General features: G+C 33.9%; 1 protein-coding gene across 1 annotated transcript in view; it reads right to left on the minus strand.

Annotated features, from left to right (window-relative positions):
• Positions 1–302: 302 nt before the first annotated feature.
• Positions 303–16,304, minus strand: part of LOC140437574 (uncharacterized) — a 32,413-nt gene continuing 16,411 nt past the window's right edge. The window contains exons 7-10 of the mRNA XM_072527177.1: positions 12,025–12,254; positions 7,464–7,816; positions 7,058–7,237; positions 303–3,120 (exon numbers count right to left, since the gene is read on the minus strand). Coding sequence (XP_072383278.1) covers positions 3,044–3,120; positions 7,058–7,237; positions 7,464–7,816; positions 12,025–12,254 — 840 coding nt within the window. The 3' untranslated portion in view covers positions 303–3,043. The remainder of the gene's footprint in view (positions 3,121–7,057; positions 7,238–7,463; positions 7,817–12,024; positions 12,255–16,304) is intronic.

A 16,304-nucleotide genomic window follows, 5' to 3' on the forward strand; every position in this document is an offset into this window, starting at 1 on the left:
AGTGCAATTTAGTATGGTATTTATAAAATTATTATTATGTAAACAAAACAACTGACCGCTTTTGATAACTCGTCATATATACAACGATAAGGAAATATAATTTAAGGTACTATTACCGTCTAAAATTTAAAAAAAATCAATTTTTTTACATTTTTTGATCCCTTTCACCTTGAAAAATAACTCTCTAAAATATTATATAGAAACACGAAGCCAATCACGAGATATAACGCATTTACCGTAGCGCGCTCTCGGCTCGGCGCAGGTGTTCATGCAGCTTTCGGTCAGTCGCGCGACTTATACCGGTTATACTTGTACATCTTGTATTGTTAGCGTTCTCATAGATTCTCAGTTCTATTTTATAGAATCAATCGATTTTGAAAGAAATATTTATAAAAAAAACTTTAAACACGTTTTTCTCAAAAGACCCTCTTTAAAACTGGTTACTCTCCGGATCGAGTCGGTCGATTTTAATAAACTTTGATGCATTTTGTTTGTTTTGGTTTTCTCTATGATAGTTTATCACAATTTGACAAAAAAAAAATAAAATTTTTGTGACTGAAAAAAGGTAAATTTTTGAAAAATAAAAACAAATGGTCGCCCTTTTGTGTTTTTTTTTGAGAATTTTCAATTTTTCTGGTAAAGTATCACGTAAGGGCACTTCTTTTTTAAAAGTCATCTCGAATTTTATATTTTCAGCTTTGCCGTTCCTGTGATTAACTGTCCGCCAAGGAGCAGTAATGTTTGGACGAAAGATGTTTGGCGCGATCTTCAAAACACGGGAGCAATGGATGGTTTTTTTGTAATCTTCAAAAGTTTGTATAATGATATAAAAAAAGTTTGATTCCCATATTAAAAAAAAATGTTGAAAATGTGTCATTTTTTAGCATTCTAAACGGTAATAGTATTTTAAGGTCAATTAATCTCACTGCTCGGAAACCAGTGGACCTGCATTACCGACATCGGCTACCAATTTATTCAGAGCACGAAGAAAATAATTTGTTATAAAAAAGATTAGAGTACCCTTTACTACATTGTAAATCTGTATTTATTTATAAGGAAAATGTGGAGCACCACAGGCGATATATTGTAATTTTCTTGCTTTGGTGTATTGAGTCACATTTCGGGGGACAAGGAAGAATCTCCACGAGTTAGTTTATTTTCCAAGAGATCAAAGAAAAAAAGTGAAAAACACTTCAGACCGTAGTAGCGAGAAATAATCTCAGAAAACTTACCAATAACATATGGTGTACCGCGCTGCCAGTCTCGAGAGCCATTGCCCGTGCGCACTGATCTGCGAAACGTTCAGATTCAACATAAAGCTGTGTGAAGCCAACTACAATAGAAAGAGTTTATAGAGCCGTAGATTTTGCTAACCCCAACTGAAGCAAAAAGCATAAGCATTAAAGGAACAGACATAGCAGACGTGATTTTACCAGGACTGAGCTGATGTGATTTTACTAGTAAATACGGATGTTTTTAAAGAGCCGAATTAAGGGATTTAAACCATTTAAAAGATCCGGGACTAGGGTCATTTGGACCTTTACTTACTTATGGAAGTACCGTCCATAGACCTCATTATCAAGGAATAAATAAATACTGGGAGGTTACCGACCATACCCTTAATAAAATACAATTTTTAGATTATTTTAAAATTATTATTATTCTAAAGAATGTGACATATGCAATTCCAATAACCTATGCAAAAGAGCATTAATTTATGAATTGAAAAGGACATAAATGTTCGGGAAAAATATTTTGAAACACAATAATACTTGTAAAAGCTGTTTTCGAACAGATTTGACGTGCTGGAACGACCTTGAACAGTAATGGACACGAGGAGTGTGACGTCACAACTGTCAATTACTTTCCAAACAAAAGTTGAAATGCCCAATCTCAAGACTTTTTAATTTCTATAAAGTTAACATTTTGCTTCCTCTGCTTCTTTTTCTTTTAACTATAGTGTTTTTACGATAATACCATCATAATTCAGTGTCCTATTACTATGAAATATAGTTTAAAAGTTTAAATTAAAGACATTCTAACCTTACTTTATTGATACATGCATTTTATTGCTATTTTTATAAAACAACATGCTTTATTATTTACACAACCTTGTAAAATTGTTGTAGTAATATTAGAATACTTAGATATTGGAAAAAGCGGAAAGATTTTGTAAAAAAATTGAAAAAATAACGAAAAATACAAATTATCCACACTAAACAAGGTTTGTTTGGAAAGTGAAACTGACAGATGTCAATAAAGTCTACCTCATCACTCCCGCGGTCCATTTTCCTAAGCCATTCTGAATGGACATTAAATTGTAGGTCCTGCATATCTTTATCCACTTAATGATACACACCATAGATATATGCACAGGAGTTATGCTTAAAATTGGATAGGACCACAACGATAAGTTGATGGATACTTACTAAAAGGAGTTTTTAGTAAGTATCCCTATAAAGAGAATTTAGCCAATTTTAATATTAGTGGTAAGCAAGTGTGAATAGGATATATACAATAATATTGTCTAAATAACGATTAGTGAATAATTTAAATGCCAGTTAATAACTAATACATCAGTGACCTCGGAATTGGCAATGTTATTATTTCCTTTTTTTTATTTGTTGTTCCAATATACTATAGTTTTAGCTGGTATACGTATTCAACTAATTTTTAGAACCTACGACATCCAGAAGATGTTAAAAATCTTATGTTTTTGGTTTTATAAGTTTTCAATTCCGCCCTTATAGCCATAAATGAGCGATGTCCAGAATCTTAAAATTACAAAAGTTATTGATATGTAAATACATGTTCCTGTAACATTATTTTGAGTACTACACATATTTTAACATTAAACTTCGTCCTGTTTGCTAATACTTTATAAAAAATTTTCGCAATTTGTTCCACCTACACGTATTCGGTGGCGATTTGATGGTTGAACTTCTTCTACCTGCAACCATTTATTTTTTCTCATCAAAGCGGCCAGAAAATATCCCCTGACAATTTAAAAATTACACTAAAACGACGAACTAAGACGCCATACTTATGTCATATTCTCCGTGTACAAGCTTAATACTCTGTGAATAAGTTCGTATTGTTCGGCTGTTTGCACCATTCCACCTAATAACAAATATAATTATATAATCTATAAAGTATGTATATGGTTATATATAAAAGTGAGAAAGTTTTGTGAAAAAATCCATTATATCTGTTAGTGTAGAAGATTATGTTATTATGATTATTATGTAGACTAAAAAAGGAGGATAGATTTATCACATTTTAAAATTAGTTACAGATATACACGGTCTTTCATAACACTTACTGGACTTTGTGTGTTGCTTTAAAATATTACAAATATTTATATATTATACTAGCGGACCCGACAGACTTCGTTCTGTTAAATAGATTTGGAATGTGGCAGTTTATTTCTTTAATTCTCCTGAACAGAACCGTCACCATGATGATAGGGCGGTGTGTGAGGGTCAGCTCGAGTGACCTAAGTATCTTCGCCTCGACGAACTTTGGTCAGCCTTTTGGACCCACTAAAAACCCCGACTTGGATGTCTGCCCGAGGGCTTCAAACTAAGAGGGGAATTTAAGGTTCAAATCTGATTGAAAACTAATCTAAAGGGATAGTGAAAACCTAAAGGTGACAAATATTTATAAAGTGGGTGCTTCAATGACAAAACATAGAGATAATTAATTATATATTATTATTAACATAGGGTTAATAACCGATGTAATAAAGAATAATAAAATAAAACGTATATAAGTATTTTCAGTAATCTTTTTATTGTAAAGCAAGTGAATTATAATTATTAACAAAAATCTATTTTATTTTTATTGTAGTACTTTATGATATACAATGTTTTTTGTTTGATTATCTGGTGAATATACAAACAAATCTGATGGTTTTCCAAGACGGGAACAGGCAACATACAATTGACCATGTGAGAAACATGGGTTTTCTAGATTAATACCACAAACATCTAATGATTGCCTCACCTATTTATGGTCATAGCAAAAGCAAGCCGCACTGGAAACTGTAGTCGTTTAAATTCAAATGGTATATCAGTCGAAATCATTGTAATGCATGGTATCAAAACGTCTTCTCCTTTATACTTTCCTTTCAGTATAGTTGCGTTGTATAATCACGTTATTCAATAATTTTTTATCGCTAACCGTGTGCTGTTGCAAAGACGCGGTTGGTTGATATTTCTCAACATTATAACTACCGATCTAGCGCTTACCAACACATTTTGCGATTCATTTTTATATCATCGATTGTTTACACAACAGTGAGTGCTTGTAATTTAGTATACATTTTATTGAATAGCAATAAAGTTCAAATTGACTCTACATTTAGTTAGAAAATATTTGTATGGGAAAAAGAAAAGAGCTGTTTTAGGGGTTTCCCGAAAATTATTCGAATTTTTCATGCTGTAAAAACCATCCTTAGACTTCAAGGAACATTTTAAAAAAATAATTGTTAATATTGGTCCATGCGTTGTTGAGTTATGCGCTTACCAACACATTTTGCGATTCATTTTTATATTATAGATTGTTTAGACAACAGTGAGTGCTTGTAATTTAGTATAAATTTTATTAAATAGCAATAAAGTTCAAATTGACTCTACATTTAGTAGAAAATATTTTTATGGGAAAAAGAAAAGAGCTGTTTTAGGGTTTTCCCGGAAATTATTCGAATTTTTCATGCCGTAAAAACCATCCTTAGACTTCAAGGAACATTTTAAAAAAAGAATTGTTAATATTGGTCCATGCGTTGTTGATTTATGCGCTTACCAACACATTTTGCGATTCATTTTTATATTATAGATTACAAATATTTTAAAGCAACACATAAAAAAATAAAACAAAGAAATTATTATTTTTACCGCAGAAGGCGTTCGAAATGAGTTTCCGTATCATTCAAATCAAGGTTGTTATGAAGCTATGTTTCGCAAATTGACAATTCAGTTTTAAATAAAATTGTTTTGACATTGTCTTGAATTTTAATGATTTACAACAGCCAACAATGCATTTTGAAAGCAGAAAACTGGTAGACATGGTGTAAATATTAGGTGAATGTAATAAGTACTTAAAAATGCTGACTAAAAGACATGATATAAATATTATAATGGGAGATTTAAACGCTAAAGTGGGCCAAGGAGAAGTAGAGAATTGTGTGAGGCGATATGGACTCGGGGAAAGGAATAAACGTGGCGATAAGCTGGTTGATTTCTGCATCAATGGAGAACTCGAAAATTTTATTTGCATTTGAAAAATTAAAAATACATATTAATTACATAAAATACTTATATCACGTTAAACTTACTTTACCCTTTTGTCTGGGTGCTCCCAGAAGTATAAGGCCTGACATAGAGATGGCGGTAGTTGTTTGAAAACATCACGAAAACATCACAAAAAATTGAAAAAATTATCATTGTTATGTGATACAATACTTTTATTTGAAAGGCCTCTACTCAACCAATATAAAATAAAACCTTAACTAGTTTCTAGTCTGAAGGAGTCCTCTCCTTTGTTTATCCACAAAGGGGTACTGGAGGATCGTCGACTGAAAGATCGCGAGTTAGCAGAATTAGTAGACACATAAAAAAATGTGGTACATCACATATTAACTGAAAATTTGGACATGAGAACGCTGCGTGCAATATGGGTGTTAAGTTTGCTTATACTTAAGCCAAAACACTGTCGTGAATATGTTTGAATTGAGTGTTTAGTAAAGTTTCACAGCAACCAAGCAGAATTTTTACGCAGTTGCATAACCATGGATGAAACATGGGCCCATCACTTCACACCCGAGATAAAAGAACAATCAAAACAATGGACTCAAAAGAGAGAACCGGTTCCAAAAAAGGCGAAGACCGTTTGATTTGCAGACAAGGTCATGGCGTCGTTTTTTTTTTGGATGCAGGTGAGGACTATTAACGGTGAGTATTATACGAACTTATTGTAACATTTGAGCGAAGAACTGAAGCAAAAACTGCCCCATTCGTTTAAGAAAAAAGTATTGTTCTATCAAGATAATGCACCAGCCCACAGATCCGTTATTAAAATGGCCAAAATTCATAAATTAAAGTTTGAATTGCTACCTCATGTACCATATTCGTCAAATTTTGAGAATTTGAAATTGATTATTAAATGAATGATGATGAATATAATCTAAAAGGTGAAGTGCATAAGTAGAATCTGTTTTTCTATTATTGAAAGCCCTTTTGTGTTCTGATATCCGTTTGGTAAATGTTCTACCCGTTTGACCCATGTAAGTTTTTGGGCAGTCATCGTAGGTGAGTTTGTATACCCCACTGTGTAAGTGTCTTTTCTATTGGCGTTTGTTCACAATCGAGAATGAAGAAACAATAAACAAAATTTTAAACCAAAAACTAAATAAGAAAGCCCTGAAATTAGTCTTTCCACCAACAGAAAAAAAAAACACAGTACTTGCTGTTCGATTACATATACAGGCAAGATATCATCAAAAATGGCCAAACATAAAAAAGAAAGAAATAACGCCATATTTCAGAACAAACAACAACTTAAGCAAATATATTAAGTAATATATAAGAACAACACGACCCAAAAGAAAAAACACTTACACAGTGGTGTATACAAACTTACAAGTGGCGACTGCCCAAAAACTTACATCGGTCAAACGGGTAGAACCATTAACAAACGGATAGCACAACACAAAAGGACTTTCAATATTAGAAAAACAGATTCTACCTACGCATTTTGCCTAAAAAATACAGATATAATCCTGAATGACCAACTTGAGACAGTTTTCAGTGTTTTATTGCTTGACAAGGATTAATGGCTATTTTGAGGAGCAAGACAGGTCTTATTATAAAGAGGGTATCGAACTTATTGAACATCGCTGAGAAAAGTGTATAGAGCTGACATGAGATTAGGTTGTAAAATAAATTTTTTTTTCCAAAATTTTTGAGTATTTTTTTGTTGGGTCGGGTACTTTTGGGACCACCGCTACAATCACTGAACACTAAATGTTTTACTGTTTTAATAAATTAATGCTACTTACCTCTGTTCAGTCTAAGAGAACACAATATGGCCAGAATATCGACATTAGAGTTCGCCTTTAGCTGTTGGATTCCATTCAGAATGGCTAGGAAGCAACCTGTTCTACCAATACCCGCGCTGCAGTGGACAATTACAGGTAGTTTTAAGTTTTCCATAGATTTGCGTCGTGCTTCGGGCGTACCTAAAAATTAATGACAAAATGGAACCTTTCAACTGTGGCTAAACGAAAAACTAATTCACTGATTTCGTTCAACAGAATTAAATATTGGTGAGAATTAGTAAAACCAGTGGATGTCTCCATTCCACGCTGACAAATCTCAGTATATTTAATAAAGAGTAGATGTAAAGTTAAGAAGTCCAACCAATTTAAATTTATCGAGTTAAAAAATTTACTCAATCGTACCTACCTTTCGATAAGGCAAGCATCGTATCTTTCTTTGATATACTACAATCAAAGTTATCAGGGAAACTTTTTCCTTTGAGATCAATATTACAATTTGTACTTTTGGAAAGAGATTCATCGAATTTTTTCGATATGTCATTAACGTTATTGTCGGTAGATTTTTTCTTTGAGTGCATTACATTCAAAACGTCAAGGGCTATTTTCAACACTTGCTCCGGACAAGCCATCTTGTGGTCAGGCCAGTTCGAAAACCAATAATGACTAATTATCCTTGGTTCTGCTGCGGAATCCAATTTCTGCAATCTCAACTGTCGAATATGGCATTCACCTATACTGTTCTCGTTCAAATAAGTTATTCTAAAAAGCACAAAGTATTAGCTTATTATTTTAATTGCTTGAAATTTTGTTTTAAAGATACTTAAATATAAATAATTATATAATATATAATAATTAATAATAATATAAATAAATACCAATTGGAAACACTTTCCACTGAAGCCAATAAAATAGGTTTGAAAATCAATATTAGTAAAACCAAGTCCATGAGAATAAATGCAAGGAACAACACGCTATTTACTATCGATAATATGCAGATTGAAAATGTGGAAAACTTTACGTATCTTGGAAGTGTCATAACAGAAAACGGAGGTACAGAAGACGATATTCGTATGAGGATACGAAAAGCCCAACAAGCTTTCAGCACGCTCAACCCTGTTTGGAGATCTGACGAGTATACTACAAGGACAAAGATCCGAATATTCCGATCACAAACACCCTCACAGACAAACTGCAGGACTTTGTTAACAAATATCTACGAAGAATTGTTCGTATATTCTGGCCTAACACCATCAGAAACGAAGATCTGCTACACCTGACCGAACAAAAGAGGGTACAAAATGAAATTAAGTCCAGAAAGTGGGGTTGGATCGGTCACACACTCCGAAAAAATAGTTCCAGTATCGCAAAGACTGCCCTAGAGTGGAATCCCCAAGGGAAAAGAAAAAGAGGTCGCCCAGTACAAACTTGGAGAAGATCCATCATGGACGAGATAAGAGGCCAAGGAAAGTCTTTGAATGAGGTGAAGGCCTTAGCGCAAAACAGAACCCGATAGCGCGTTTTCACTGAAGCTCTATGCTCCACTTAGGAGTTCAAGAAGACAGATGGCTACTTTCCACACTTTGATAATACACAAAAAAGAGAGAGATGCTGATAGTGGAAGAGGGGTGGAAAAGGGAGGAAAGGATACAGAAAGAGAGAGAGAGTGGAAGAAAGAGAGATAAGGGAGAGAGAGAAAGAGAGTAACAGTCAGTTACATGTGAAATTAGAGGAAACATAATTTTCATTTTCTTAAATCTGTACTCTAATCTAACCACAAAAAAAATAAAACTAAAAGATGTTCAACAATAAAAAAGGAAAAACTGAGTTACACGCTTCTCGTTCAAGGACCCACCAATACATTTTTTTAAAACATAATAGTCTTGGGGCACGAAAAGTTGGTAAAATAACAAAGAGAAAAACAATAGGCGACGAAGCTAATAATATATTATAATCCAGAGGTTCTCAAAGTGGGTGACGCGTCACCTTGAGGTACCTCAAGCATTCGCCACTGTCCAATCGAAACATGTTGACTATTTGTACTTGTGTATCCTCGATGGTAACCGAGAAACAAACAGCCGAATTCGACCGACGCGACTGCTACCTGCATTCATTCCACAGTTTAATTCTTGCAACAGATAAGTGAGTTTTGTAAAAATTACAGTTAGATTTCAAAGAGGAAGTTTTAGATATAACTGCAGAAGAAAAGTGACGACGTAAGTAATTATATTAATTGGAATTAATATGTATAATATTAGGTACTTTTGTTGCTATTTTGGCCATAAAATATATCTTGCACCATTACGGTTGGAAAATACCTTTCATTGTTGGCAACGTTTTACTCTCTTTTATTTGGGATATTTTTTTCATTCCAGAATAATGCAAAATTGGCTGAAATCTGGGCATTTGAAAAGGAAATATAGTGAAGTCACTGAAGCATCTGAATCAAATTATTCAGTGACAACTAGCAGAGATGGAGAAGATGCAAATTTCCACGAGATCCATTCGAGTCCAGCTCTTTTAAGTTGTTCTCCCCCAATTCGTGGAAAGGAGGTTCCTTACCAAAAAGAAATTCGGGGAAAAATATGAAGGTATATATGCTTTATTCAAGTTGGCAACGAACAGGCACCAGAAGGCCAATGCGTTAATTGTCACAAAATTGTTGCTAGGTTCCATCTAAATTAATGAGACATTTGGAAAGTAATCATCCTGGTTTAGTCGATAAGGCCGAAGAGACTTTCAAACGTCATGCTTCATCTCTTCAGGCAGGATCATGCATGATGGAAAGAGTCTGCAAAAATGAAAACGCCACTGAATGAAAACGCCACTGAATGAAAACGCCACTGAAGCATCATTTACTTTTGGTTTGCAGATTGCAAAAGCTGGAAAACCCCATTCCATTGCCGAGGAACAGATTAAACCTTGCATGAAGGATGTCATACAATGCATGTTAGGTCCAGATATGACCAAGAAGATTGATAATGTGCAGATGTCAAACAGCACTATAAGCATGAGAATTCACACTATTTCAGACTTTGCAGAGAGAGAGAGCTTATAAATAGATTAAAAACTTGTGAACTCCTCAGTTTACAGCTTGATGAAAGTACCGACGTTGCTGGACTTGCTGTTCTGCTTGTGAGGTTTCCATTCGGGATGAAAATATAAGAACACCTTATGTGTGAAGAGCTTCAAAGTTATGCCACTGGTGAAGAAATTTTCAAAGCTATCCACGAGTATATAAGAAAAAATGATATAGAGTGGAGTAAATGTGTGGATATTTGCAGTGACGGAGCGGCTGCAATGGTTGGTAAAATTAGAAGGGCGGTGTCTCGAATAAAGGTAGTGGCAGAAAATGCCTCCAGCAGTCATTGTATCTTACATAGACATTTTTTTGGCAACTAAAAAGACGCCGCAAGATTTGAAAGGAGTAGTTAATGGTTCTGTGAAAATAATTAACCATGTGAAGAGCCGTCCGCTTCAAGCACGCCTTTTAAAGCTCAGCCCTGAAGATATGGGTATGGATCACTTCAATTTTTTTCTCCACACAGAGGTCCGGTAGCTATCGAGGGGAACAATTTTAGGAAGACTATTTGAACTAAAAGATCCACTGATTATCACATTTACAGAGGAAACTTTCATCCAAGAATTAAAAGATGTCAATTGGCTGCTAACATTGGGATACCTTTCAGACATCTTCGAAATAATAAATAAAACCACCAGTTCGCTTCAAGGCAAACGAGAGCACAATTAGATAAAATCAAAGCCTTGCGTAAAAAAGTTACATTTTTAAAAGCATGTGTTGAAAAGAGGAACCTCACAAATTTCTCTCGATTACAGGAATTTGTTACAACAAATGAAATCAATCCTGAAACGAACTTCTTTGAAATTGTTATTGCTCATTTGCAAGGTTTAGAAGAAAGTATTGTAAACTATTTTCCTGACATTGACTCAGATGCCTTATAAGCTGGATGATGCACCCGTTTTCGTACGACCCAAAAAATAAACCTGTCGGAATGACAAATGAAGTTTTTCAAAATCTACTTGAGATCAGTGAAGATAACCGTTTAAAACTCAAATACCGTGAAGGAAGCCAAGAAGAGTTCTGGATGCAGGTATATTCAGAAAATAATGTAGTTGTCTAGGTTGCAGTAAAAAAACTTGTGTGTTTCACATCGACTTACATATGTTTACATTAAAACCAAATACAGAAGCAAACTTGATGCATTAAGGGATTTGAGGGTCAAACTTACAAAGATTCCCATAATTATAAAGGATATAATGAAAACATCATCGAAACAGTTTCATTCATCACATTAAGTAAGGATATTTGAATATCAAATATACTGTATTTTATTGATCTGAAATAAAGTTTATATTGAAATCAAATGAGCCTCAGAATTGTATTTTTTTTTTCATTTTTTGTCGTTTCCCAAATCGCTTCAAGGGTGTGCCTCGAAATATTTTTAGCCCTACAAGGGTGCCGCGACTAAAAAGTTTGAGAACCACTGTTATAATCTATAATCAATTTTAGACAAAAAATCGATCAGACACGCATCCAACTGTTTATTTTCTGAAGACAGTTCTTACATAATATTGAAAGCACCAGAAATATTCAAACTCAAAAGATTATTGAATAATCTCGATACCCCTGTATTTTTTTTGTGCATGTTAAATATAGCAATTAGCCGATCAAAATAAACCGGGCAGTCATATAGACATGAAGAGATGACTGAAGATATTTTTATCAAGTTAAGAGATCGATACGAGAAAAATACTGAATCAAAAGTTTAACTCTGATAAAACTAAAAGTATAAAACTGAGTAAAGAAAATCAAATCTAGGAAATAAATAGAAGGCTACCTTGAGCAGCATTAGTCTTTAATCATTGTGTAGTACTGTCTTCATACAACGACTCAAACATGAACGTTTACCAATGAAAACAGTGCATAAATAATAATTGAATCATCTTACCTGTAATTACCGAACGTTACTTCGTTAACTTGTTCGAATGCTTGCGTCTCTTCTTCGTATAGCTGAGTATTAATATTACTATCGAACGTAAATTTATCTCTAACTTTTGTTGTTTTTACGTAGTAAAACGATTTTTCAGGACTGTCGTCTGGTTTTCCCAATGGAAAATACAACTCACATTTATTGTAGCCTTTTTCCACCAGACCCGTTAACATCACAAGGCATTTACACTAGAATATAATATAAAATAAAAAAATCTAGAAAATAAACAATGTAAGAGCGATTAACAGTTGTTTAACAAAATGTTTTTTATCCTGGAGCCTAAATTATTGTTTTCTTAGATACAGTGAAACGAACAAAAAATAGTTTTAGGGGGTAATAAGCCAGTCGTAATACAAAGACAATACGAAAGTCTCGTAACGCATTATCGGTAGCGTTGGAAATGGGTAGGAATATGAATAATAGCTAACAGTTTGATAGAACCCAAATGTTCCAAAACTGCAAAGCTAAATGGGCGCCATTAAATCTTACCCAGACATTTATAAAGACCTCAAATTACCTTATAAAATAAACGGCGTTATCTAACTGCCCCACCTGCTGCCCCATCGCCGAGAAAGTTGGGGATTAAGTCTTAATGACCGGAATTCCAAATGTGATTATAGTTGAAAGTAAACATAGTTCAAACACTCCTGACCATGGCAAATTCACGTAAAGGCAGAAAGGTTCTATTGTAAGTGGAATTATACAGTGCATAGTACAATGCGTTTCGTATGGAAGTGGGGACTAAACCAAATTTCGTCTATTGCGCCGTGGTCAGGAGTGCTTGCACTATCTCTAAGAATATAAATATTTTCAGTTATTCACTTCACTTGCAAGTATTACGGTATAGTTTTGTCCGTTAGTGTTTAACTTTTAAATGGCGAATCCAACGACTATGTTTAGTCAAAGGGGAGAACTTTTATTAATAATTAATGAATATAAATATTCAAAGGCCCATGTCTCCAAAGATGGAAAAGTTAGATGGCGATGCATCAAAAAAGGGTGTCAACAAAAAGTGTACACAAAGGAAGGTGGTGAAAATTACGTTATTCTTGAAAAAGCATCGGTGGAGCATAATCATGCTCCAGATATTCATTCCATTGATTAAGAATGATTGTGCCATAAAGATTGAGGAAGGAAAATTTCAGCAATTCACCGCTGACAACGAAAGACATTTCTTGCGTTCGAAGAAATATCTATGCTGCAAAACGAAAATCCACACCATCATTGCCCAAGTCACAGGAAGAAGTTCTACTTAAGGCTGTTTTAGCAGTTCAAGCACACTGCGATTTGAAATGGGCGTATCACTTACTTTTCTACACTGCTTACGCCAGACCATGTTTACTCAGTGCCGCCGGCCGACGGGTAGTTTAATGACAAATGCATTATTCTCCATTCTAATTAGTTTTAACACGAACTAACTGACCATACGTTCATGAGATTTGACGTCACGAAGGCGATAACGATGAAACTAAGCGCCAATGATGAGTAACACGTTTCACTATTAGATTTTAGTATTTTTTAGCAATTTTCTTCAAAGTTGGAATACGCTTTTCTCGATTAGTACTGGACACAGAAAGGTGAAACAAAAATCAACGATTACAGAAAAAAAACTCTTTCAAGTGATGGGTGTAAAAAGTTTGGTTATAATAGAACGTTAAACAGTATAATTCAATTTTTCAACAGAAGTTTCAAAAAAATAAAAAAAGTAAAACCATCATGTTAAAGGCAACATAATTTCGAATAACGTGTCCAAATTTCGAGAAATTTTTTCGGTAAATAACAGAGAAAACACTGTCCCTAGGTTTTGGTGCACCGATAAAACAAATACAGGTGAAAACTTTTTATTATCTACAAAAAATAATTCCGCAATTTTTAGTTGTTTCACAAATCTTTACTTTTTGTGTAATGTAGATTCTTTGTATGTAGATGGAACTTTGCAATACTGTTCTAAATATTTTTGTCAGATGTTTACTATACATGGCTACAAAAATGGTTTTTATGTTCCTCTAGTATTTTGTTTGTTAACAAATAAATCACAACAATCGTACAAAGTACTTTTGATACATTAATAACAATATGTACAGATTTGAATTTAAATTTCAAACCGAAGTTTGAAGAAGAACAAAATGCAGCCAAGTTAGTGTGGCCCGACATTATTATTTTTTGTTGCAAATTTCATTTAACACAAAATTGGTACCGAAAAATCAAACTGTTATTGGAAAATATTTAAAATTGTTTTTCGGCATTCCTTATTTAGATCCAAATGATGTTGGTGACTTTTTTCTGATGGACTTTTTAATATTATGCCAGAAGATGACAGAGTTTTGCAATTTTGTGATTACCTAGTTTATAATTATTTAACGGAAGATTCAACATTTCCACCTTACATGTGGGCTTCAAATTCATCATCTTGTAGTAAATTGGGGGGGCTAGCTGTAATAATTTAGGATTGAAGCTGTAAATAAATCTAATAAACCCCTCTAATGAATTGTCTCCACTCTAATAAAGGCTGTCACCATTGTAGAAGACGTCTGTCTCAATATCCTTATCAATGCATCTACAATTCTTAGGGGATACTTATCCCTGCGAGCGGGGCAAGGCTTACTGGTTCCACTAGTCTGGACTGACTGGTTCCGCCCTCGCGGATTTACAAGAGGGTAGGGAAATTTTTGGAAGGAAGGGGATTAAGGACTTCTCGGTCTCAGGTCCTGCAAAGAGTGAGAGGCTATGGGCTTATGTTATTAGCCGGAGCACTGCATAAGCGAAATGTGTATCTCTTCTAGTCTCTACCTGTAACGGCCAGGAATAACAAAAACAAATTTCGAGTTTACAATGTATTAAATAGACTGTACACTACAAAATATCAGTTATGACCAATAATGTTCGATCAGGCGCGGAGACGAGAAGAGACAAAGCAAGGAATTAAAGGTCGGACAATTCCGTATCATTAGATATACCTTGGGTTAGTATATAGATCTTAGTTACCTTAGCGTATTTAGGCTCTAGCTAATGAATACGCCTCCAGTCCTACAGGGATTCGAGATCGTGAACTTTCGAATCTCCAGTTGCCGGCACTTATGCGTCACACTATCCCGTCGAGTTAAATAGCGCGTTCACTGGCTGCGTATCGTCCGATCTCCACACTTCTGGCGTGGAGCGCTCTAGAGTGCCGACTTCCCACTAGTCCTCGCTGGCCCCCTTGTTCGCTTTTTTATCAGCCCGTATTCTCAATTTTCAGTCGTAGTACCAAGGTCGTGTTATTGTTTTTTTTTTGCTGACTGGGTCCCCGTGTTATATTTCAGCGGAGGTCTATGTTTTTGAAACGTGATTTAAACAACCGTGGTGGCCTGATATTTGAGACTAGTGTAATACATTTAAACTGGGTCGAGTTTTCAATCTTTGTTTAATGTAAAATGTTTACGTTAATATGTTACCTACTAGCTATGAATTTATTTGTTCTTTAATCAATTTGGAATATGTAATAATTTCTTAAATAATTATTACTCTTTACTAGGCTAATTGTCCCTTAATTTTTCCTTCTTTATTTCCTTGCTATGTTTACATTACAATCTCTTATATTTACTACAAACGCATGTGAATCATTTCACTCGAAATTTAAAGAAATTTTTTTATAAATCACATCCTGACATATTTAAATTTACAGACATTTTGTTAAATTTTCAAGCAGAAGTATATGTGAAAATTAGAACTGCACACAGATTCGAAAAAAACTTGATTAAACGGCAAAGAGAAAAATTAATTTTATTGAAAATAGACTGAATGAATATTACGTTAATCAAAACATTACTAAATTAGACTTCATTAAGTCAGTTTGCAATTATTATGCAGCTAACTTTTAAAATCTAAAATATAGTGTTCACTCTTACTTATTTTAATCACTAATCAGACATTAGAATTAAACATTGTTATTGTTTAACTGCAGTTTTTGTTATTGTATATAATTTAATGTAGATTTATAAATATAAAAACTATATATGTTCACAAAAATATTATCTAAGTACCTAGGTAGCGTGGGACAGTTCATAGTCGCTTTTAATCCTACTACAAAACTGTGAACCCATTAAAATCTAGGTAGCGTGGAGGAGTTCGTAGTCGCCCAAAATAAACTATATCAAATTCTTACACAAACCAAACTATTAAAATTAATATGTTTACCTATATAATACACAAAAAATTAGTCAATAAAATAAAATCATAAAAAAATAAACTTTAAAAAA

The sequence above is a fragment of the Diabrotica undecimpunctata genome, chromosome 3 (genome assembly GCF_040954645.1).
Source record: "Diabrotica undecimpunctata isolate CICGRU chromosome 3, icDiaUnde3, whole genome shotgun sequence".
NCBI classification, from domain to species: domain Eukaryota; kingdom Metazoa; phylum Arthropoda; class Insecta; order Coleoptera; family Chrysomelidae; genus Diabrotica; species Diabrotica undecimpunctata.